The 21,716-nt window shown below is 41.4% G+C and overlaps 3 protein-coding genes across 9 annotated transcripts; 1 reads left to right on the top strand and 2 right to left on the bottom strand.

Moving 5' to 3' along the window:
- Positions 1-7,244: 7,244 nt before the first annotated feature.
- LOC110524451 (fizzy-related protein homolog) lies at positions 7,245-12,236 on the bottom strand. 5 transcript variants are annotated; one of them, XM_021604091.2, is made up of 14 exons: positions 12,102-12,236; positions 10,732-10,828; positions 10,385-10,513; positions 10,208-10,271; positions 9,979-10,109; positions 9,819-9,898; positions 9,538-9,721; positions 9,364-9,429; positions 9,143-9,245; positions 8,860-9,044; positions 8,491-8,724; positions 8,292-8,396; positions 8,114-8,206; positions 7,245-7,972 (listed from the first exon to the last, which is right to left on the bottom strand). In XM_021604091.2, exons 2-14 carry the CDS (start codon positions 10,798-10,800, stop codon positions 7,931-7,933), a joined length of 1,485 nt encoding a protein of 494 aa, XP_021459766.1. In that variant the 5' UTR covers positions 10,801-10,828; positions 12,102-12,236; the 3' UTR covers positions 7,245-7,930. The 5 variants fall into 5 exon arrangements, with proteins under 5 accessions (XP_021459766.1, XP_036834144.1, XP_036834142.1 ...); XM_036978249.1 differs by lacking the exon at positions 12,102-12,236 and adding an exon at positions 11,267-11,285 and having other exon boundaries at positions 9,979-10,106; XM_036978247.1 differs by lacking the exon at positions 12,102-12,236 and adding an exon at positions 11,267-11,285.
- On the top strand, positions 11,298-13,998 carry LOC110524452 (protein ANTAGONIST OF LIKE HETEROCHROMATIN PROTEIN 1). The gene is made up of 2 exons (XM_021604095.2): positions 11,298-11,846; positions 12,029-13,998. Exons 1-2 carry the CDS (start codon positions 11,673-11,675, stop codon positions 13,244-13,246), a joined length of 1,392 nt encoding a protein of 463 aa, XP_021459770.1. The 5' UTR covers positions 11,298-11,672; the 3' UTR covers positions 13,247-13,998.
- LOC110524454 (replication factor C subunit 4) lies at positions 13,468-20,330 on the bottom strand. Of its 3 annotated transcripts, none has more exons than XM_021604097.2 (11): positions 19,994-20,330; positions 19,643-19,759; positions 19,356-19,434; positions 19,174-19,253; positions 18,928-19,047; positions 18,596-18,739; positions 18,309-18,429; positions 14,177-14,302; positions 13,994-14,074; positions 13,759-13,872; positions 13,468-13,670 (listed from the first exon to the last, which is right to left on the bottom strand). In XM_021604097.2, the coding sequence occupies exons 2-11, from the start codon at positions 19,753-19,755 to the stop codon at positions 13,575-13,577; spliced, it is 1,074 nt and encodes a 357-aa protein (XP_021459772.1). In that variant the 5' UTR covers positions 19,756-19,759; positions 19,994-20,330; the 3' UTR covers positions 13,468-13,574. The 3 variants fall into 3 exon arrangements, with proteins under 3 accessions (XP_021459772.1, XP_021459771.1, XP_021459773.1); XM_021604096.2 differs by having other exon boundaries at positions 19,643-19,762; positions 19,994-20,328; XM_021604098.2 differs by lacking the exon at positions 19,994-20,330 and having other exon boundaries at positions 19,356-19,431; positions 19,643-19,762.
- Positions 20,331-21,716: the final 1,386 nt, after the last annotated feature.

Raw genomic sequence — 21,716 nt, forward strand, 5'->3', positions numbered from 1 at the left:
TAGGGACAATAAGGACGCCTGGGTCTTGTGACCATAGCATATGTGTAGGTATGTACAGCAGGACCAAATCGGAACGATAGGTAGGAGCAAGCCCATGTAATGCTTTGTAGGTTAGCAGTAAAACCTTGAAATCAGCCCTAGCCTTAACAGGAAGCCAGTGTAGGGAATCTAGCACTGGAGTAATATGATCCATTTTTTTGGTTCTAGTCAAGATTCTAGAAGCCGTGTTTAGCACTAACTGAAGTTTATTTAGTCCTTTATCTGGGTAGCAGGAGAGTAGAGCATTGCAGTAGTCTAATCTAGAAGTGACAAAAGCATGGATTCATTTTTCTGCATCATTTTTGCACAGAAAGTTTGGGATTTTTGCAATGTTACAAAGATGGAAAAAAGCTGTCCTTGAAATATTCTTGATATGTTTGTCAAAAGAGAGATCAGGGTCCAGAGTAACACAGAGGTTCTTCACAGTTTTATTTAAGATGACTGTACAACCATCAAGATTAATTGTCAGATCCAACAGATCTCTTTGTTTCTTGGGACCTAGAATCTCAAAACCATCTCTGTTTTGTCCGAGTTTAATAGTAAAACATTTGCCGCTATCCACTTCCTTATGTCTGAAATACAGGCTTCCAGGGAGAGCAATTTTGGGGCTTCACCATGTTTCATCGAAATGTACAGTTGTGTATCGTCCCCATAGCAGTGGTAGTTAATATTATGTTTCCAAATGACATCACCAAGAGGTAAAATATATAGTAAAAACAATAGTGGACCTAAAACAAAACCTTGAGGAACACTGAAATTTACAGTTGATTTGTCAGAAGACAAACCATCCACAGAGACAAACTGATATCTTTCCGACAGATAAGATCTAAACCAGGCCAGAACTTGTCAGTGTAGACCAATTTGGGTGTCCCATCTCTCCAAAAATGTCAATAAGCATTTCTCTACGGCTGGCCATGCTTTCCACCTGGCTACCTCTACCCCGGTCAACTGCCCGGCACCCTCCACAGCCAAAGCCCCCACCATTTCCCCTTCACCCAAATCCATATAGCAGATGTTCTGAAAGAGCTGCTAAATCTGGACCCCTACAAATCAGCCGGGCTAGACAATCTGGACCCTTTCTTTCTAAAATTATCTGCCAAAATTGTCGCAACCCCTATTACTAGCCTGTTCAACCTCTCTTTCGTATCGTCTGAGATTCCCAAAGATTGGAAAGCTGCCACGGTCATCCCCCTCTTCAAAGGGGCTGACACTCTAGACCCAAACTGCTACAGACCTATATCTATCCTACCCTGTCTTTCTAAGGTCTTTGAAAGCCAAGTTAACAAACAGATTACCGACCATTTCGAATCCCACTGTACCTTATTAAGCATCTCCAATCCAAAATTAAATCTAGAATCGGCTTCCTATATCGCAACAAAGCATCCTTCACTCATGCTGACAAACATACCCTCGTAAAACTGACCATCCTACCGATCCTTGACTTCGGTGATGTCATCTATAAAATAGCCTCCAGCACTCTACTCAACAAACTGGATGCAGTCTATTACAGTGCCATCCGTTTTGTCACCAAAGCCCCATACACTACCCACCATTGCGGCCTGTACGCTCTCGTTGGTTGGCCCTCGCTTCATACTCGTCGCCAAACCCACTGGCTACAGGTTATCTACAAGTCTCTGCTAGGTAAAGCCCAGCCTTATCTCAGCTCACTGGTCACCATAGCAGCACCCACTCGTAGCAATTCCTCCTTTGGTCGTCTTTCCTGCTGCCAATGACTGGAACGAACTGCAAAAATCTCTAAAGCTGGAGACTCTTATCTCCCTCACAAGCTTTAAGCGCCAGCTGTCAGGGCAGCTCACAGATCACTGCACCTGTACACAGCCCATCTATCTACCTACCTCATCCCCATACTGTATTTATTTATTTATCTTGGTCCTTTGCACCCCAGTATCTCTACTTGCACATTCATCTTCTGCACATCTACCATTCCAGTGTTTAATTGCTGTATTGTGATTACTTCGCCACCATGGCCTATTTATTGCCTTAACTCCCTTATCTTACCTAATTTGCACTCACTGTATATATACTTTTTGTTTCCTTTTGTTCTACTGTATTATTGATTATGTTTTGTTTATTCCATGTGTAACTCTGTGTTGTTGTATGTGTCGAATTGCTATGCTTTATCTTGGCCAGGTCACAGTTGCAAATGAGAACATGTTCTCAACTAGCCAACCTGGTTAAATAAAGTTGAAAAAATAAATGAACAAAATAAAAAGAATGTGGTGATCGATGGTATCAAAAGCATCACTAAGGTCTAGGAGCACGAGGACAGATGCAGAGCTTTGGTCTGACACCATTAAAAGGTAATTTACCACCTTCACGAGTGCAGTCTCAGTGCTAGGATGGCATGACCCCATATCACACATGGCGTGACCCCATAATTGTTACAATTACAATAAAAAAATAACACTTTTATTTAACATATTTAACATATATTTGAATATTTCTGTGGAACTGTAAAACAGAGTAAGATCATTTGAGCTTTGGAAACAACTGCTTTCATAAATGCATGGCGGGCCTAGTTTCGCTGGAGTTGTGTAAAATACGTTTTATGTCAATGACCCAGCCTTAACGAATTTCGCTTATTTACATATCGAATTTGATTGCCCAACATCAGTTTCAACATTTATTTATTTTTCGTCTCCACCTAGAGTGGCCGATTTCCTCTGCTGTGGTGCTGATGTGTTTTCCCTCGGTAGCTGTACATGGTCCTGAAATCAAATCATCTGATTTTGCTTGGACACCAGGCCTGATCTCCAGCTCCACCTCTGGAAACTATCTAGGTGGTCATGCGACTTCTCCTGCGATCTGAGGAGGTGGCACAGATTCTTCCAGTCCCTGGTTCCATCCCTGACCAGTGCAGATTTGCACTCGTGTGAAAACATTTTGCAGCAAAAACAGAAGGCTGCATCGTTTTGCTTGGAATAGACAAGCCTGGTCTCTCCCCATTCGCCAATCTCCTGTTGTAGTGGGCCACAGAAAACTTTCATTGTCCCTCATCTCTTGGGAAATTCCCCTCCTTAATCCTGATGTGGCCCAGCTTGCACTAACATATCCCTTAAAGACCCATTCCTATATTTTGGCCACTCACTGGGATCTTTTATGTTTTTTTGTCTAGGAGTTCGGATTTAGCAGCAGCACCACCACTGTCATCTGGGACGGGGAGCGACGAATCTGAGTCTGGGTCCAAGATATTAGGGTCTTCGCCAACATTGTTTGGAGGTGTGGCTAGGCCTGGTGCGACCACCTGTTCTAGTCCAGCCAGAGAGCTTTAATCATTGGTGGAAGTGCATGGCTCCGAGTCCTCCGGTTTGCCCTCTTCGCTGCTAGGATCAGCGAACTGGGGCTCGGTCGTTCTCGGCGAATGAATGGCCTGTCCTCGTAGGCTTGTCATTCTCCACTCCAGCTGATGGTCATTGCTGCACGCTGATCAATTTCACCAACGAATTTTTCTTTGGTTTGAGATTGTGCCTCTTTTCTCATTGTTTAAAAAAAAAAATATTCGCGTCCTGATAGTTTTTGTCTCTTAGACTTGGTAGCAAATTGTTTCAAATCTCTATAGATGACTTTTAGCTAAAACAATATCCACTAGTAGTAGCTAGCTAACGTTAACAAGCGAGGTTAGGCTACTGCCTTAATCACTAATCGTTTTCGTCACACACAAACAACCTTAATAAAAATACAATAATTTAATTGGCAGATTCATTTTTATTAATGTTTCACAATTGGATAATCCCATATAAACACACACATCACCATAGTTACCAAGGATATTGGGAGTGAACTTCGAGAGAAGTGGGAATGGGGTTGGGGCGGGAACTGCAGCAAGGCTTTTTAAAATGTTATTTAAACTTGCTTTAAAAAAGATGTATGCTCACAACAAATACAAAAAAATAGAAATATACAAACAAGAGAACATAAACCTAACAGTATTACATATCAAGATTCATTTTCAATTTGTTAAATACTTTTATGGTGCGTATTGCTTTTTTGTTTTTACATTTACTGATCATTTCAAAATAATATTTAAACGATATCTTAAATAATGTGAAGAGGGGTTTGTTCTCTGCCCACATCATTTTATGGACAAAGAATCTTCCATGAAAGATAAACAAATTAACAATGATAGTTAAATCAGGGTGCATTTCATTTGGATGAAAATAAAACATATCAGTCTTTCAAATGAACATTAATAGTCGTTTCTTTTAAAATAAATCTTCTAACTCACTCCAAAATCCAGTACATTTTAGCAGAGGGAATAGTAACATATTGACTATTGACATAGTTTCCTTATATACATGTTATTACATTTATAGTTTAAAATGTCGATTCCTTCTAATTGTATTGAGGCTACAAAATCCTCAACAGTTGCACTTGGAGTATTGTTATATTCTCCTAAAAGAAGAATAGCACCTTTAGGGACAGCTCTCACAACAATTTGATACTCCTCAGGAGTGAATGTAACATTGTGTGTTCTAATAAATTCTGGATAATCATATAATTGTCCATCATTATTCAATAATTGTTTAACCCAGATAATGTTGTTGTCAAACCAGTTCTGGAAAATAAAGACTTGTTTTTGTATTTATGTCTTTATTATTCCAGATTGTATACCTATGTGGGGAAAAATGGTGTTTGTAGAAGTACTTGTTTATGAAAGTTTGCACGCTTAATTGGGATTTGACCCATATTAAAGTTGCATTTGAGTAATAATTCTAGACCAGCAATCTGTTGGAATATTAAATTAGGGATGATATTCCAAATGCAATCTTTATTTCTTAAATAGTTTTGTATCCATTTAATCTTAAAGATTATATTAGAGGTTTTAATATCCAGAGAATTCAACCCTCCCTCACCCTGGGTGCTACATGTTACCGCTTGTCTTAAATAATGAGGTTTATTCCTCCATATGAAGTTAAATAATTTAGTATCAACCATTTTAGTTACTGACAGAGGAACATCTAAGGCAAGGGAGGTATAAACTCATCTGGACAGACATAAAAGTAGATAAAAGTACACGTCCAGATAAAGAAAGATTTCTTAATAAGCAGGAGTTAAATATCTTTCCAATTTTCTCTACAATGGGAGATAAATTTAAGTTGGCTCTTTCTTTCTGATCTTTGCTAACTGTAATACCAAGATATGTGATCACATCTTTTACATGGATATTACATACTGAGTTTAAGTCATATCTTTTCAACACAAATAATTCACATTTCCTAATATTCAGAGATAAACCTGATACATGTGAGAAGGCATTCATACACTCAATAGCTTTCCTGACTTCAATATGATCAAAAAAAGGTGGTGTCGTCAGCCAATTGTGAACATTTTATCTCTTTGTCTTGTCTCTGAATACCCCTAAAACTAGCCTTATTTATATGATGTGCCATAACTTGTCTGACCAATAAAAATAAGAAAGGAGAAATTGGGCATCCTTGTTTAATTCCACGTCTAATGTCGAATCTTTGTGAAGTTCCATGGGATAATTCAACAGAGCTGTTATTAATATTGTAAAGTGTCTTAATTACACTTTGAAAATATTGATCAAAACCAAAAAAATCAAAGTCTCTAAAAGAAAATTATGTTCAACTGTATCAAATGCCATGTAAAAGTCTAAAAATCAAATAAAGCTATCTTCCATAATGTGCTCATTGTCGTCTATCAAGTCCAATACTAGTCGAACTGCAGCAAGGCTATGAGCTGGTGGCGCCGGAGGGCGGCAGCCAAATTGTCAAAATGCCGCCCCAAATTGAAGTGCCGCTATAGGCTGGGGCCTAATCTTGCCTAATGGGAGGGCCGGCCCTGCTAATAGGCCAAAACCAGATGGTTGTTTAGATTGGCTCATGACGACAGATGCACATTTAAAAAGTATACTGAACAAAAATATAAACACGTGTTGGACCCATGTTTCATGAGCTGAAATAAAACATCCCAGAATGCATGAAAAGCTTATTTATCCCATTTTTTTGTGCAAAAATGTATTTACATCCCTGTTGGTGAGTGTTTCTCCTTTCCCAAGATAATCCATTCACCTGACAGGTTAGGCATATCAAAAAACTGATTAAACAGCATGATCATTACACAGGTGCACCTTGTGCCGGGGACAATAAAAGGCCACTCTAAAATGTGCAGTTTTGTCACACAGCACAATGCCACAGATGTCTCAAGTTTTGAAGGAGTTTGCAATTGAAATGCTGAATGCAGAAATGTCCACCAGAGCTATTGGGAGGGAATTCAATGTTAATTTCTCTACCATAAACATTGTTTTAATGAACTTGGCAGTACATCCAACCGGCCTCCCAACAGCAGACCACGTGTAACCACGCCAGCCCAGAACTTCCACATCCGACTTCTTCACCTGCGGGATGGTCTGAGACGAGCCACCCAGACATTTGATGAAACGGTGGGTTTGCACAACCAAAGAATTTCTGCACTAACTGTCAGAAACCGTCTCAAGGAAGCTCATCTGCATGCTTGTCATCCTCACCAGGGTCTTGACCTGACTGCAGATCGGCATCGTAACCGATCTCAGTGGGCAAATGCTCACCTTCGAAGTGTGCTCTTTACAGATAAAGCCTGGTTTCAACTGTACTGGGCAGCTGGTGTGTATGCTGTCGTGTGGACGAGAGGTTTGCTGATGTAAACGTTGTTTAGACTACCCCATGGTAGCAGTGGGGTTATGGTATGGGGAGGCATAAGCTGTGCAATTTTGCCCCAGTCTATATAACATAGAACAAACACAAGCGCATTTTATTAATGGCAATTTGACTGTACAGAGATACCGTGACATGATCCTGAGGCCCATTGCTGTGCCATTCATTCGCCACCATCACCTCATGTTTGATCATGATAATACATGGCCCCATGTCGCAAGGATGTGTACACAATTCCTAGAAGCTGAAAATGTCCCAGTTCTTGCATGGCCTGCATACTCACCAGAAATGTCACCCATTTGGCATGTTTGGGCTGCTCTGGATCACCCTGTACGACAGCGTGTTCCAGTTCCCGCCAATATCCAGAATCTTCGCACAGCCATTGAAGAGTGGGACAACAATCCAAAGACCACAACAGTCTGATCAACTCTAAGCAAAGGAAATGTGTCGCACTGCATGAGGCAAAAGGTCACACCAAATACTGACTGGTTTTCTGATCCACAGCACTTAAAAAAAAAAAAAAAGTGTCTGTGACCAAGAGATGCAATTCTTTATTCCCAGTCATGTGAAATCCATTCATTAGGATCTAATTTATTTATTTAGCTAATTTCCTTATATGAACTATAACTCAGTAAAGTCTAAGAAAACACCAGACATTTCTTTTGCAATACTCTTGTTATTGAGTTCCAGCGATTTAACATCACATTTTACTCAGTTTTGTTTACTCCACCCTACTATATTCAATGTAGTGCTTTGACACATTTAGTGGCTATTTTTTTTATTCCAAAAGTTAATTGTTTTTCTTAAAACAACTGCCATGGATTGCCATGATTGTCCCATTATATTATACAATTTGCCCCAGTCTATATAACATTCAAATATAGAATTTCAAATGGCAAAAAAAAAAATCAACAACTAAAATTGTAGATCCATTTCTCTACATTGTACTTTAAGGCTCCTTTAACACATACTTTCAACATAGACATGGAATACAAAAATCAACATAGAAAAAGCATAACTGTATATTGAAGCGTACATGAATAGAAAAAAATCTAATAAAAACATTGAGGACAAATTATTTTCTGTTTCTGGGCAAAGTAAAACAGTTCTTTCCTCCTCCATGACAATATGTCATGTCCATGTTAGGTCATTCTTTTGAATTGTGTTGATGAATGTTGTAATGAATTCAAGGCACTCCATCAAGTCTATTCTTGCTGTTATCTTATCCTGGTAAAGAGGTTTAAAACGGACACCGATTCCTGAATAAAAAGAGGAAAAAGTTCATTTAAAATCACAGGACAACAAGAAAGTAAAACATAGACAAGTACTGTAATTTAAGAGCAGATTTGAGTGTAGTGTGGACTGTACACAAATGTGAAAAATCAACTCCGCTTTAGCACCTTTGTTGACCGTGTTTTACTAAAGAGATTCCAGAAGCGTAGCGTTTCATCACCAGCCCCTGTGACAATGGCCTCACCATCAGGAGACATTGCCTTCATAGTGCAGGGGATAGACAATATCAGAACATTAGGAAAAGCTAGGAGGTTAGGAACATTAAAACAAGACAATGTTACTTACCAGATAGAGTACCCTGTATGAGTGTCCGGTAAGCTTGGCTACTTGACTGAGTGCAGGATATTTCCACACCAGGATCTGATTCTGAGAGTAACCATGTGTGCTGACCTATAGAAAAGGGAGAGTGCACCAGACCATCAAAGTGCCATCAAGGTTTAAATAACATTATAGGATCACCATCACAACACTGAGTGGTACATACCAGTTCATTGGCATGTTTCGACCATGCCAGGTTGCAGACCTGCGAGCCTGTGTCCATGCACTGCAGTGGCTGTGCGGTGAGCGTGTTCCAGAAGCGAATGCAGCGGTCAGCCGTTCCTCCACCAGACGCCAGCAGCCCGTGCTGGTGGGGGGACCAGGCGATGGCTTTGACTGCAGCTAGGTGATCCGTGTACTGCTGCATTGGTACCGTACTAGAGTGGTTCCACACAAGCAGCTGAGAGAAATGCAGGCCATAACCAGAACAGACATACATGGTTGGTGAGGTTGTTATGTTGTAAACTTAGCTAATCGATGTTAAAAGCCATATCTAAGGGATGTGGACACAGAGTCATGATATATGCTATTATACCTTATTGTCGTTGCCCCCAGAGGCAAGCAGCTGGTGGTCTGTACTCCACTTCAGACCACATACTTCCTGCCGGTGACCCTGCAACTGACGGTCAGACTGGAGAGGTGGTGTGCGAATGTCCCTCTGCAGGATCATACGGTCTCGACTACCTGATGACAACTGGTCTGCGTTCCATGCCAGTGCACCTGTGGAAGATAGGACATGGGAATGGTGAGGGAGAGACCAATGAAATGAACAACTAGTATGCTACATCTATAACAGGGAATTTCCACTGAGTGCTCACCAACTCTAGCAGTGTGACCCTCTAGTGTAAAGAGCTTTTTGCCAGCTGCTGCATCCCAGATCTGTACGTAGCCTTTGTGAGTCCCCACCGCCACATGATTGCCCTGAATCAGAAACGCACAGCATTGGAGTCAGGAAACCACACACACACAAAAAACAGCAAGAGCAAGTAAAAAGTGTTATGGTGGGATTTACAAACGGCAGATATAGAGTTTAACTCACTCTCTCTGACCAGCCCACGGATGTAACAGAATTTCCCTCCACTGATAAGTCACACAGACGAGTTACCTGGAAAGACAAATCAATGCTCTCTGAGGGTATGTATAGAAATGAACACCATGTGGAATGAGAGGCTAATTAAATCATCTGCACATGTATTAGTCACACAAGCAGTACCTGGCTGGTGCAGGCACTCCAGAGATAGACGCATGTGCCTAAGCCAACACTCAGCACATTTAAAGCAGACCAGTCCACAAGGTTGAGGTAGAAGTCATCCTGTAGTTCTGGAGCATCCAAGACCTTGAATGGGATCTTTGAGATTTTACGAGTCTGCTTCCTGGGTGACCGTAGCAACTTCTGACTGCACAGAAAGAAAACAAACCAAATGAAAAAACATTGATTTGAAGTTAACAGTAACCACCCTGCATCTTTACAGAGACACCAACTTATGAATTTACCTTTTGCTACTGACAGGTGACAATGAGTAGGGAGAGATGCCATTGTCCTCATCTGTTGTGCTCCTAGCACTGAGTGAGTACTGCACATAAAGGAAAAGGTTTGGGTCAGACCTTGCTCCAGAATAACTTCATGTAGCTTGGAAACAAATTAGATTCTTACACTGAAGAGACTCCTCTTTTCCGGCGTGGATGGCTGTAACCGTCTGTCCTCTGTCTGGGGGTCCTGAACTTTGTCAATGCCTGCTCCGAGCAGCTCATTTTTCAGCAAAGCCGAGTAGGCCAGCCCATCTGCTAATACAGAACCACAGTTACATTAACTACTATAATGTATGCCGTTCTTAAATGTTAGTAATTTCATCTGATGTGGCATAGTTTGTCATGTAACTTACCTTTGCTGCTATCAGATGTCACATCCTTTGTTTTTCTATTTGGACTTGGTGATTTCTCATTCTCCTAAAAAGACAGATCACATACACATTTCTCAATGAGCTGACTAAATGTATCAATAAAATAATCTATAGTGAGGTAATGTATTATAATTGATAGGGTATTAAAGATTAATATACATTGATTCTGTGGAAATTGATGTTCCAGTTGGCCCCTGCACGGGATGGGATGAACCTGTCACCATGCTTGCTGGGAGAGGACATCGGGGAGTTGTTGGGCGTCAGGTTTCGCATCACCTCGGTCACCTTCTGTACAATGACAACGTGTAAAATAATGACTAATAATGAATCATGACAAGTAAATGGTGAACCAACAAGTGCCAGTGCCCTTTTAAAATAACATTGTTCTAATAGTATTTCATCACTGCGCCACTTTGGTTAGGTGAGACACACCTTCCTTTTAATAACCCTTCAGAAATGTTCCCAGTAATATAATAAAAGCGAGTGGCATGATAATGAATACTTACAATGGGGCTGGTGTTTTCGTTCTGAATGTTGATCTGCCGAAGCAGGCGACGCTGATACTCTTGGTCCATAGTAGTGGTAGTGCCTCGCTGGCTGGATCTTGATGGGAAAGCCACAGTTAAAAGAGCAGTCTACTGCTGGCACTGATCCTCTGCACTTTGCATGCCAGGTATTTTTTTTTTACCAAGTTAACAGAAACAACACCACCAAAGAAACGAGGGTTCAGTCTACGTCGATGACATTTCACTAAACCAGATAGCTAGCTAACTTCACTAAAGTCCGGAAGAATAGACAGGGAGCCTTCCCGTCTGCTTGGTAACGTTAGCAAACTAAGCTAACTCTGATAAGCTACCAAATACCAAACACATTGCCTTGGACACGGAAGTAAATATTTTTAAATCGAGTGCAGGTGTCAGGACACACCAGTATATATTTTTTATCTTATTCACGAGCAACTGAAGAGCAATAATGTAGAATGAAAGAAGTAAAAATTATGTGTGCTAGCTTGTTAGCTGGCTAGCATAAAATGTTACTGACCAAATTGCAATGCATTGTGGGAAATGCTTACGTAGCTAAGCTGTTCAAATCAAAACAGTGAACAGTCAGTCACACGTTGCCAGAGGAGAAGACTGCTGCTGCAACTAGCTAACGTCTGTTTGGTGAATTCTGAAAACGCACATAAGCTATGTCGTTAGGTTAGCTAATCAACGTAACTACTTCCTTTGCTAACAGTAGACACAGGTTAGCTAGCAAGCAAATAGTTTAGCTAAAAAAAATACTCATAACCAGAGCCATCTATGTATCTTAATAAATGGCTGTGCTGATAACACCCATGGAATTATAATGAGTTAACGTTATCTAGCTCAAATTGAGCTTGAAAACATAGCAGTTAGCTGCATGCATGTCTCCATTTTGATGATGTAGCTAGATTCGACACTAAGCCATGGAGAGTTCTATGAAGAAAGCTGTTGTGGAACGGAGGTCGAGGCTTCTATATCTGTCCATGAGGCGTAGAGAGAAGATTAGGAAAGCCATCATGGATAAACGGATGGAAATCCAACGGCATATCAGACATAGAATGTATATCCTCAACAAAATGAAGAGGCTTGCACATACAGTAAGTAACAATTTAATGTGGAATCAACCTGACAAGGTAAAGTGACTATCAAGAGAACACATGCAGTATTTCAAAGACAAAATCAAATATCCTAGGAGATTCAAACATCCCAACTTGTAACAGTTTTTCAATGAGTAAAAAGTGGCAATTCAAATATCCATAACTGCTATCTTTTCTTTTAGTTTCAGCCACCACCAAGCTCACCTTCAAGACCATCCTCCCCCTCAAGACCCTCACCCATGAGACATTACTCACCTGCAGAGCCTAAATCAGACTGGTGGGAGAGGGTTGTTACTAAGGAGTTCCATCCTCAAGACTGGCTCAACACATTCCATCTGACCAAGGACACATTTGACCAACTCTGTGACCAGCTCAGACCGGAAGTAAAAGACCCTACCTGTCATGTCTCTCTGGAGAAACGCGTGGCAATGGTTATATTACGGTTGGCCACCAACTTGGACTATCTCTCTATTGGTGACCTACTTGGCACGAGCAGCACCACAGTAATCAAATGTGTACGAGACGTATGCAATATCATTGTGACAGTGCTGAAGCCACTCTTCATTCATCAGCCAAGTGAACAGGAGCTGGAGGAAATTGCTGCTGCGTTCAACACACAGTGGGGTTTCCCTCATTGTGTGGGTGTCATTGACTCCCTTCACATTTCTGTGAAATCTCAAAGCCAAACCAGTGATGGCTGGAACAGCAAAGGATGGCCCTCCACGGTGGTGCAGGGAGTTGTGAATGGACATGGTCACTTCTGGGACATCCGTGTAGGCTTTTCAGGCAGCACTGATGATGCAACCATACTGCAGGGCTCTGAACTATGGATGTTGGCGAGAGAAGGGGGACTGTCACCGAAGACACCTCACAAACTCATGGGCCAACCTCTTGGCTTTGTGCTGTTGGGTGATGCAGCCTTCCCTTTGCAGACCTGGCTGCTCAAATGTTATCCAGAGTCACCTCAACTAACACCTCAGCAACGTGCATTTAATACTCAGCTAAGCCATGCACGGACCCCTATTGAGGGTACCTTTTGTCGCCTGAAAGCCCGCTGGCAGTGCTTAAAGCGCAACAACAGCAATGCTGCCCTGATCCCTGTGATGACTCAGGCATGCTGCATTCTACATAATATGTGTGAGATGAATAATGATCCCTTTATGGAGAAGTGGCTTGAAGAGTCGAGCCAAAGCCTTTCCCAGCCATGTGACCTAGCTCCTGCATGTCTGGATGACTCCAATGGCGAGGCGGTGAGGTCTTTGCTATGTGATTACCTTCATCAGCTACCAGAATCACAGAAGCAGGGCAGTACACATACAGCGCCACCTGACCTGGCAGACTCTCACCCTGTCACACTCTCGTGTGCTGAAGCAGTCAACATATTAACTACACTAGACTGACAATGTTGATCTGTAATCCTACTTTTCAAATGCATTGAAAAGTGATGTGTATATTATGGACAGTATGTGCATGTCTGCCATGAAGCATCCATATCAATTTTTTTTAATATAAAATATGGTTACTTGTTGTTTCCAGACTCAAAGCCCAGAAATGTGAAAACATTTCTATAAAACTAACCCCTGAAGTATGACTTGAACAGCACTGATTGACAAAGACAGTATTTACAGGAAACAATTGACATTTTAATACAGTCAACCTACAAAAATGTATAGAAAAAGCTGTTGGTCTATATGCATATGGAGAGGAATGATCCATGAGGTTGTGGAGTCAGTTACTCAGAGTGGCTTGCTGCATGATCACAGAACACATACTCAGCATCTGCAGGTACTCATCTGCACCATCCACTAAACACTTGTCGACCACCTGAAAAATGAGACAAATCAATAAGTCACAACTACTGTAAAATAAGATTAACATCAATGTGGCAGTTATGCCATTTTGAAACACCTACTGCCATCTTTTCTGTGATGGCAGACTTCTGCTTGTCATTCAGCTCTTCCTCTATGATGGCTTCGTGTAGCTGGTTGATGATCTGTGTGGCAGCATAGCCCTCATCTACCATGTTCTGTAAGTGGCAGAATGGCCGGGTGATTAGTCTGACAGAAAGGTGCTACATTAAAAGTGTCATGCAGTTAGATTTTCGATCCCTATGTAATGAAGCTGCAATAAAAAGTGAATGTGCATACCCGAACAGCAATCTCTAGTTTTTCAAATGTTCCCTTGTAACAGATTTTGAGCAAATTGTCAATCATCTTGGGAGGAACAACCTTAGAGAGGAATGTCAGCAAAGTTGGATACCTCTTGATTAGACTGCAGTGCATAAAACAGGCAACTATTGTTGATGAGTGAAATACAATAAAAGCACTCACCCCAGCTATCTCTATGACCGCACTCTCCGTGATCTCATTATCTGTGTTCAGCCGTGCAGCACTTTGAAGAAAGGTTATGGCTTTTCTAAGATCCCCTTCTGAAACCTTCACCAACGCTGCAATACCCTGCAGGAAGACAGAATGAAGATGATTTTTATTCGCTTTTATTTAACAAGGGGAAAAACACATCGAGACCTAGGTCTCATTTGCAAATGTGCCCTGGGAACAATACAGAAAATGTAATTATACGCAATTTAAAACAAAAAAAATAAATAGCAAATATTATATACAGAAAAACATAACACATTTATCAATATAAAAATCCCTTTCTCCTAAACTGACCCACAGACGACACCACATCCAAATGAAAAGTTACTTGGAGATTATTCCACATGATAGGGGCCTAATAGGAAAAGACAGATTTACCCAGCTCTGTGGATACACGTGGAGTCTCCAGCATTAACCAACCCTGTGATCTAGTGTTGTAATCAGAGTTTCTATATTTCCACAATGATGTGAAGTCAATTGTAGTTTCAGTTAGGCTTTATAAACAAAAACAGAATAATGAAGTGACCTACTTGTTTTTAGCAATGTCCAACCAACTTTATGATAAAAACATCTAACAGTCAAAACTGTTTGATGTTACAAAATGAAGTGTTTATTTTATTTCACCTTTATTTAACCAGGTAGGCTAGTTGAGAACAAGTTCTCATTTACAACTGCGACCTGGCCAAGAATAAAGCAAAGCAGTTCGACACATATAGCAACAGAGTTACACATGGAATAAACAAACATACAGCCATGGCAGCAAAGTAATTACAATATACCAATTAAACACTGGAGTGATTGATGTGCAGAAGATGAATGTGCAAGTAGAGATACTGGGGTGCAAAGGAGCAAGATAAATACAGTATGGGGATGAGGTAATTGGATGGGCTATTTACAGATGGGCTGTGTACAGGTGCAGTGATCTGGGTGCTGCTCTGACACCTGGTGCTTAAAGCTAGTGAGGGAGATATGAGTCTCCAGCTTTAATGATTTTTGCAGTTCATTCCAGTCATTGGCAGCAGAGTACTGGAAGGAAAGGTGGCCAAAGTAGGAATTGGCTTTGGGGGTGACCAGTGAGATATACCTTTTTTTAGCGCGTGCTGCTATGGTGACCAGTGAGCTGAGATAAGGCGGGGCTTTACCTTTGGTGACAAAACAGATGGCACTGTGATAGACTGCATCCAGTTTGTTGAGTAGAGGGTTGGAGGCTATTTTATAGATGACATCACCAAAGTCGAGGATCGGTAGGATGGTCAGTTTTACGAGGGTATGTTTGGCAGCATGAGTGAAGAATGCTTTCTTGTGATATAGGAAGCTGATTCTAGATTTAATTTTGGATTGGAGATGCTTAATATGAGTCTGGAAGGAGAATTTACAGTCTAACCAAGGTATTTGTAGTTAACCACATATTCTAAGTCAGAACCGTCCAGAGTAGTAATGCCTGACGGGCAAGCAGGTGCGGGCAGCGATCGGTTGAAGAGCATGCATTGAAGAGCAGTTGGAGGCAACAGAAGGAGAGTTGCATGGCCATGAAGCACGTCTAAAGGTTAGTTAACAAAGTGTCCAAAGAAGGGCCAGAAGTATACAGAATGGTGTCGTCTGCATAGAGGTGGATCAAAGAATCACCAGCAGCAAGAGCAACATCATTGATGTATACAGAGAAGAGTCAGCCCGAGAATTGAACCCTGTGGCACCCCCATAGAGACTGCCAGAGGTCCAGACAACAGGCCCTCCGATTTGACAAACTGAACTCTGTCTGAGAAGTTGGTGAACCAGGCGAGGTAGTCATTTGAGAAACCAAGGCTATTGAGTCTGCCGATAAGAATGTGGTGATTGACAGAGTCGAAAGCCTTGGCCAGGTCGATGAATACAGCTGCACAGTAATGTCTCTTATTGATGGCGGTTAAGATATCGTTTAGGATCTTGAGCGTGGCTGAGGTGCACCCATGACCAGTTCGGAAACCAGATTGCATAGCGGAGAAGGTATGTGGGATTCAAAATGGTTGGTAATCTGTTTGTTAACTTGGCTTTCGAAGACCTTAGAAAGGCATGGTAGGATAGATATAGGTCTAATGGTTTGGGTCTAGTGTCTCCACCTTTGAAGAGGTGGATGATCGTCGCAGCTTTCCAATCTTTGGGAATCTCAGACGATACGACAGAGAGGTTGAACCGGCTAGTAATAGGGGTTGCAACCATTTCGGCAGATCATTTTAGAAAGAGAGGGTCCAGATTGTCTAGCCCGGCTGATTTGTAGGGGTCCAGATTTTGCCGCTCTTTCAGAACATCAGCTAACTGGATTTGGGTGAAGGAGAAATGGGGAGGCTTGGGCGAGATGCTGTGGGGGGTGCCGGGCAGTTGACCGGGGATGGGATAGCCAGGTGGCAAGCATGACCAGCCGCAGAAAAATGCTTATTGAAATTCTCAATTATAGTGGATTTATCAGGGGTGACAGTGTTTCCTAGCCTCAGTGCAGTGGGTAGCTGGGAGGAGGTGCTCTTATTCTCCATGAATTTTAGTGTCCCAGAACTTTTTGGAGTTTGTGCTACAGGATGCAAATTTCTGTTTGAAAAAGCTAGCCTTAGCTTTTCTAACTGCCTGTTTATTTTGGTTCCTAACTTCCCTGAAAAGCTGCAGGGGGCTATTCGATGCTTATGCAGTACACCACAGGATGTTTTTGTGCTGGTCAAGGGCAGTCAGGTCTGGAATGAACCAAGGGCTATATCTGTTCCTGGTTCTACATTTTTTGAAACGAACATGCTTTTTTAAGATGGTGAGGAAGGTACTTTTAAAGAATAACCAGGCATCCTCTACTGACGGGATGAGGTCAATATCATTCCAGGATACCCTGGACAGGTCGATTAGAAAGGCCTGCTCGTTGAAGTGTTTTAGGGAGCGTTTGACAGCGATGAGGGGTGATCGTTTGACCGCAGACCCATTATGGATACAGTCAATGAGGCAGTGATCCCTGAGATCTTGGTTGAAAACAGCAGAGGTGTATTTGGAGGACAAGTTGGTGAGGATGATATCTATGAGGGTGCCCGTGTTTACGGATTTGGGGTTGTACCTGGTAGGTTCCTTGATAATTTGTGTGAGATTGAGGGCATCAAGCTTAGATTGTAGGATGGCCGGGGCGTTAAGCATGTTCCAGTTTAGGTCACCTAGCAGCACGAGCTCTGAAGATAGCAATCAATTCACATATGGTGTCCAGGGCGGTCTATAGCAAGCGGCAACGGTGAGAGACTTGTTTCTGTGTGCTATGTGTCCAAAGGGCTTCAAAATACTGGTAGCTGCATTCATGTATATAATATCTCCATAATCTATAACAGAAATACTGTAAGTGTGGACTGAATATTTGTTTTCTACTATTTAATGAAAGGCAAGTCCTATTCCTATGGAAGAAGCCCAACTAATTCTTAATTTCTTGACTAATTCCTCAACATGCTTTTTTACCTCAATCCAGATGCCCAGATATTTATAGGCGGGGACACGATCAATTGGGGCACCATCTAACATACTTATGTGTAAAACATCAGTTACATTACATGATTTGGAAAATAACCAAGAATCGAACCCTGTGTGACACCTTTTGTTATGTCTAGAAATCCTGACTTAACCCCATCAGTAAGTATACACTGTTCTGTCTTTTAAATCATTCTCAAACCAGCTGCAAGCAGTCCGGTCTAAGCCAATCATAGAGTTTCTGAATAAGTAAGGTGTGATCCAAAGTGTCGAATGCCTTGGACAGGTCAATGAAGAAGGCAGCAGTGTTTCTTCGTATCTAAACAATTTCTGACAATTTAAAACCATATAAGTAGTAGAGATGATACTATGACCTGGTCTGAACCTGGACTGTTTTACACTCAGAAAAGATGTAGCAGTTAAAAGGGATCCAGGTGAGTGTTAATCAATGATTCCAGGATTTTTTCTAGGCAAGCGAGTTTGGTAAGGGGAAGATAATTATTTAGATCACTCAGGTTGCCACTTTTATGTAGAGGAAGCACATGGGCCGCCTTCCAAACTCTAGGGATAGTACCAAATATAATTATAAAACAATGATGATGCAGTGTACAGTTGTAATCATTACCTCCTTTGAGTACTTGAGATTCTCCTTGTCACAGATATCCAGCAGGCGCTCTTCTTGGACCTGATTTGCTAGAGGTTTGAAGCGGAATTTGGAGCATCTGGATGTCAAGGGCTCAATAATCCTAGAAATAAAATCACAGCCAATTTAAATTGGCTTAGCTACAGATTTAACATTTATTACATCATATTGTAAAGTGTCTCAAAGTGTTTGTAATGTTATGTAAAAAAAAATACAACTTATAGATTTCATATTCTAGAGTGCCTCTTGGAATACGAAGCCCAACTGACCTGCTGACGTAGTTGCAGATGAGACAGAAGCGGGTGGTCCGGGACTCCTTCTCCATGGTTCGTCTGAGAGCAGCCTGAGCAGCATTGGTCATTGAGTCAGCCTCATCCAGGATGATGATCTTAAAGGGTGGGCATGGTTTCCCACTGTCAGAGGTAAGGAATGGAAAGAGGCTTTAATATCCTAATTTAACATGAACAATATGCTGACTGTTATAGGGGGTAAGGAAAGTACATCTATTATATGATCTGATTTGTTGTGTAGATTGAGCTTGCTACATGTGTGTTTGGGGGGCTATGTGCATGTAATGAAGGTTAAGGAAACTGGTACTTGCTCAGTGCGGTGGCCTGCTACAGTCAGCTGGGCAAATCTCTTGACTTTCTCTCTCACCACCTGAATCCCTCTCTCATCGGAGGCGTTCAGCTCCAGCACTCTCTGTCGGTACAGCTCTGGCCTGTGGAAAGAAACGGAAACTGATAACTTACTGTGGTGTAGACAAGCACTGGAACCCACAAACGCAGATCTGCATCAGTTGGGAGTTGGAACGCAGTAATCTGGAAAGCTGGTGAGTCACTCTCACCCATAAAGTTCCCTGGCTGCAGCCAGGATGGTGGAGGTCTTTCCTGTTCCAGGTGGTCCATAGAACAGCAGATTGGGGAGCTGTAACAGAAATCATGTAATATTCAAACAGAATCCCAGGCAGACAGTATTTACCCTAAGCATATAAAGTCACTTACTCGTGGAATTGAAGAGGCTACTTACATCAGCGCCCTCTATAGTCTTCTTCAGCACAGCAACCACCTCCTCTTGAAACACCACGTCTTCCATACATTTTGGTCTACTTTAAACAGCCAAACAAGGGTTTTCAGTGTAGTTGATCAAATTAATGCAGGATTTTCTTTCTGACTAAACATATTATGCCACTTTAATTATCACCAAGATATTTTTTCTGCAGCTACTGAATAGCATTCATATTATTTGGGTGTCTGTAATTACATTTTATGAATGAAGGTTCTCAAGGGCTACAGCCGCTGAGAAATTGAACTTACTATTTCTCTACCCAGGGGACAGATTTCTGCTTCTTCTCTCCACTGGTCCCTGTACCTTTCTCTTTCAGAGGTCTGGTGGCTTGAGTTGATGTTCCTTTCAAAAACGCCTGCATGGCTCTTCTTTGAAAATAGGATTTAGAAAACAGATCACTGCCCATTAGTCACTGGGTCATACTTGACTGTATTGAGTGTCAAAAAGAGGGTGACGTTCACCTCTTTCTTTGACAAGCTAGCTAACGTTAGCTGGCTAAACAATAACAATCACCAGTTAGCTAGCTCGTAGAACAGTTAGCAAGTAGCAACAGTGCTCAGTAGCTAGCTATATAGCTTTGGTAATAAGAATTAACTTACCCAAAGTTGATTGAAACCAGACTTTAAAGTTAACTTACACCGTTTAAAATAATTAAGAATATGAAGCTAGTTAGTTAAAATGCGTTGACATTCGGAATGTGTAATCTGTTGACATGTGTGGTTGATTTCCCGCCCTGACGGTTGTCACTAGTTACCATGGCCACAAAATTAGAATTATGTCTAAAACCCCGCCTATTTCTAAAATGTATCTTCTTAAAATCAGACCCTAGACGTAACCCTAACCTTAACCGAACGGCTAACATTATGCCTAACATTACATTAAGATCAAAAATCATTTTTATTTTCTTTTTATATTTTTTTTACAACACAGCCAATGTTGACTTTGTGGCTGTTGTAACTAGCGACAACCCGCCCTGATGGAGAAGATGCGACGCCTTCTTCCGCTACGATATATTTTTCCTCCAATCAGAGAGTTGAGCGACGGTAACTTTTTAATATTCAAGGCGTCTTCTTCTCTTCATCCGTCTCTTCTCTTCATCTGTCCCCTCATCTAGGGAGGTAGTTCATGTTGTACTACTATCGAATGATGTATTACAAATAACATGGTGATTAAAAGAGTACAATTATGCCATGGCATTGTTTAATACTCGTTTCTTATGGGCTTGAAGGGCATTCTAGAGCGTGCATCATTTTCTTATGACACGGTATATCCGCACGGTAGAATTTGTCTTTAATTCATACTTACATGTTTTAAAAGCAAAAGTCGAGTTGAAAACATGATTGGTATTGTTGAATTCGATTATTACAATAGAAAGCTAGGACTGATGGTTTGGTTGGCTAAAATAGCAAGTATGTTTGATTACACAGCAACTATTGTAGCTATCTATTAAACTTGCTAGCTACAGTGCCTTGCGAAAGTATTCGGCCCCCTTGAACTTTGCGACCTTTTGCCACATTTCAGGCTTCAAACATAAATATATAAAACTGTATATTTTTGTGAAGAATCAACAACAAGTGGGACACAATCATGAAGTGGAACGACATTTATTGGATATTTCAAACTTTTTTAACAAATCAAAAACTGAAAAATTGGGCGTGCAAAATTATTCAGCCCCTTAAGTTAATCCTTTGTAGCGCCACCTTTTGCTGCGATTACAGCTGTAAGTCGCTTTGGGGTATGTCTCTATCAGTTTTGCACATCAAGAGACTGACATTTTTTCCCATTCCTCCTTGCAAAACAGCTCGAGCTCAGTGAGGTTGGATGGAGAGCATTTGTGAACAGCAGTTTTCAGTTCTTTCCACAGATTCTCGATTGGATTCAGGTCTGGACTTTGACTTGGCCATTCTAACACCTGGATATGTTTATTTTTGAACCATTCCATTGTAGATTTTGCTTTATGTTTTGGATCATTGTCTTGTTGGAAGACAAATCTCCGTCCCAGTCTCAGGTCTTTTGCAGACTCCATCAGGTTTTCTTCCAGAATAGTCCTGTATTTGGCTCCATCCATCTTCCCATCAATTTTAACCATCTTCCCTGTCCCTGCTGAAGAAAAGCAGGCCCAAACCATGATGCTGCCACCACCATGTTTGACAGTGGGTATGGTGTGTTCAGCTGTGTTGCTTTTACGCCAAACATAACGTTTTGCATTGTTGCCAAAAAGTTCAATTTTGGTTTTATCTGACCAGAGCACCTTCTTCCACATGTTTGGTGTGTCTCCCAGGTGGCTTGTGGCAAACTTTAAACGACACTTTTTATGGATAT

The sequence above is a fragment of the Oncorhynchus mykiss genome, chromosome 5 (assembly GCF_013265735.2).
Source record: "Oncorhynchus mykiss isolate Arlee chromosome 5, USDA_OmykA_1.1, whole genome shotgun sequence".
Classification (NCBI taxonomy): domain Eukaryota; kingdom Metazoa; phylum Chordata; class Actinopteri; order Salmoniformes; family Salmonidae; genus Oncorhynchus; species Oncorhynchus mykiss.

What these genes read in the sequence shown, in the direction of transcription:
- LOC110524452 (XM_021604095.2), top strand. Translation starts at nt 11,673, where the DNA reads ATGGAGAGTTCTATGAAGAAAGCTGTTGTGGAACGGAGGTCGAGGCTT. An exon ending in TGAAGAGGCTTGCACATACA is followed by an intron (nt 11,847 to 12,028) that starts GTAAGTAACAAT and finishes CTTTTCTTTTAG; the next exon opens with TTTCAGCCACCACCAAGCTC.
- LOC110524454 (XM_021604097.2), bottom strand. Translation starts at nt 19,755, where the DNA reads ATGCAGGCGTTTTTGAAAGGAACATCAACTCAAGCCACCAGACCTCTG. An exon ending in ATCTCAAGTACTCAAAGGAG is followed by an intron (nt 14,303 to 18,308) that starts GTAATGATTACA and finishes GTCTTCCTGCAG; the next exon opens with GGTATTGCAGCGTTGGTGAA. An exon ending in AACTAGAGATTGCTGTTCGG is followed by an intron (nt 13,873 to 13,993) that starts GTATGCACATTC and finishes TGCCACTTACAG; the next exon opens with AACATGGTAGATGAGGGCTA.
- LOC110524451 (XM_021604091.2), bottom strand. Translation starts at nt 10,800, where the DNA reads ATGGACCAAGAGTATCAGCGTCGCCTGCTTCGGCAGATCAACATTCAG. An exon ending in CCGTGGGCTGGTCAGAGAGA is followed by an intron (nt 9,246 to 9,363) that starts GTGAGTTAAACT and finishes TTTCTGATTCAG; the next exon opens with GGCAATCATGTGGCGGTGGG. An exon ending in GGGTCACACTGCTAGAGTTG is followed by an intron (nt 9,045 to 9,142) that starts GTGAGCACTCAG and finishes TATCTTCCACAG; the next exon opens with GTGCACTGGCATGGAACGCA.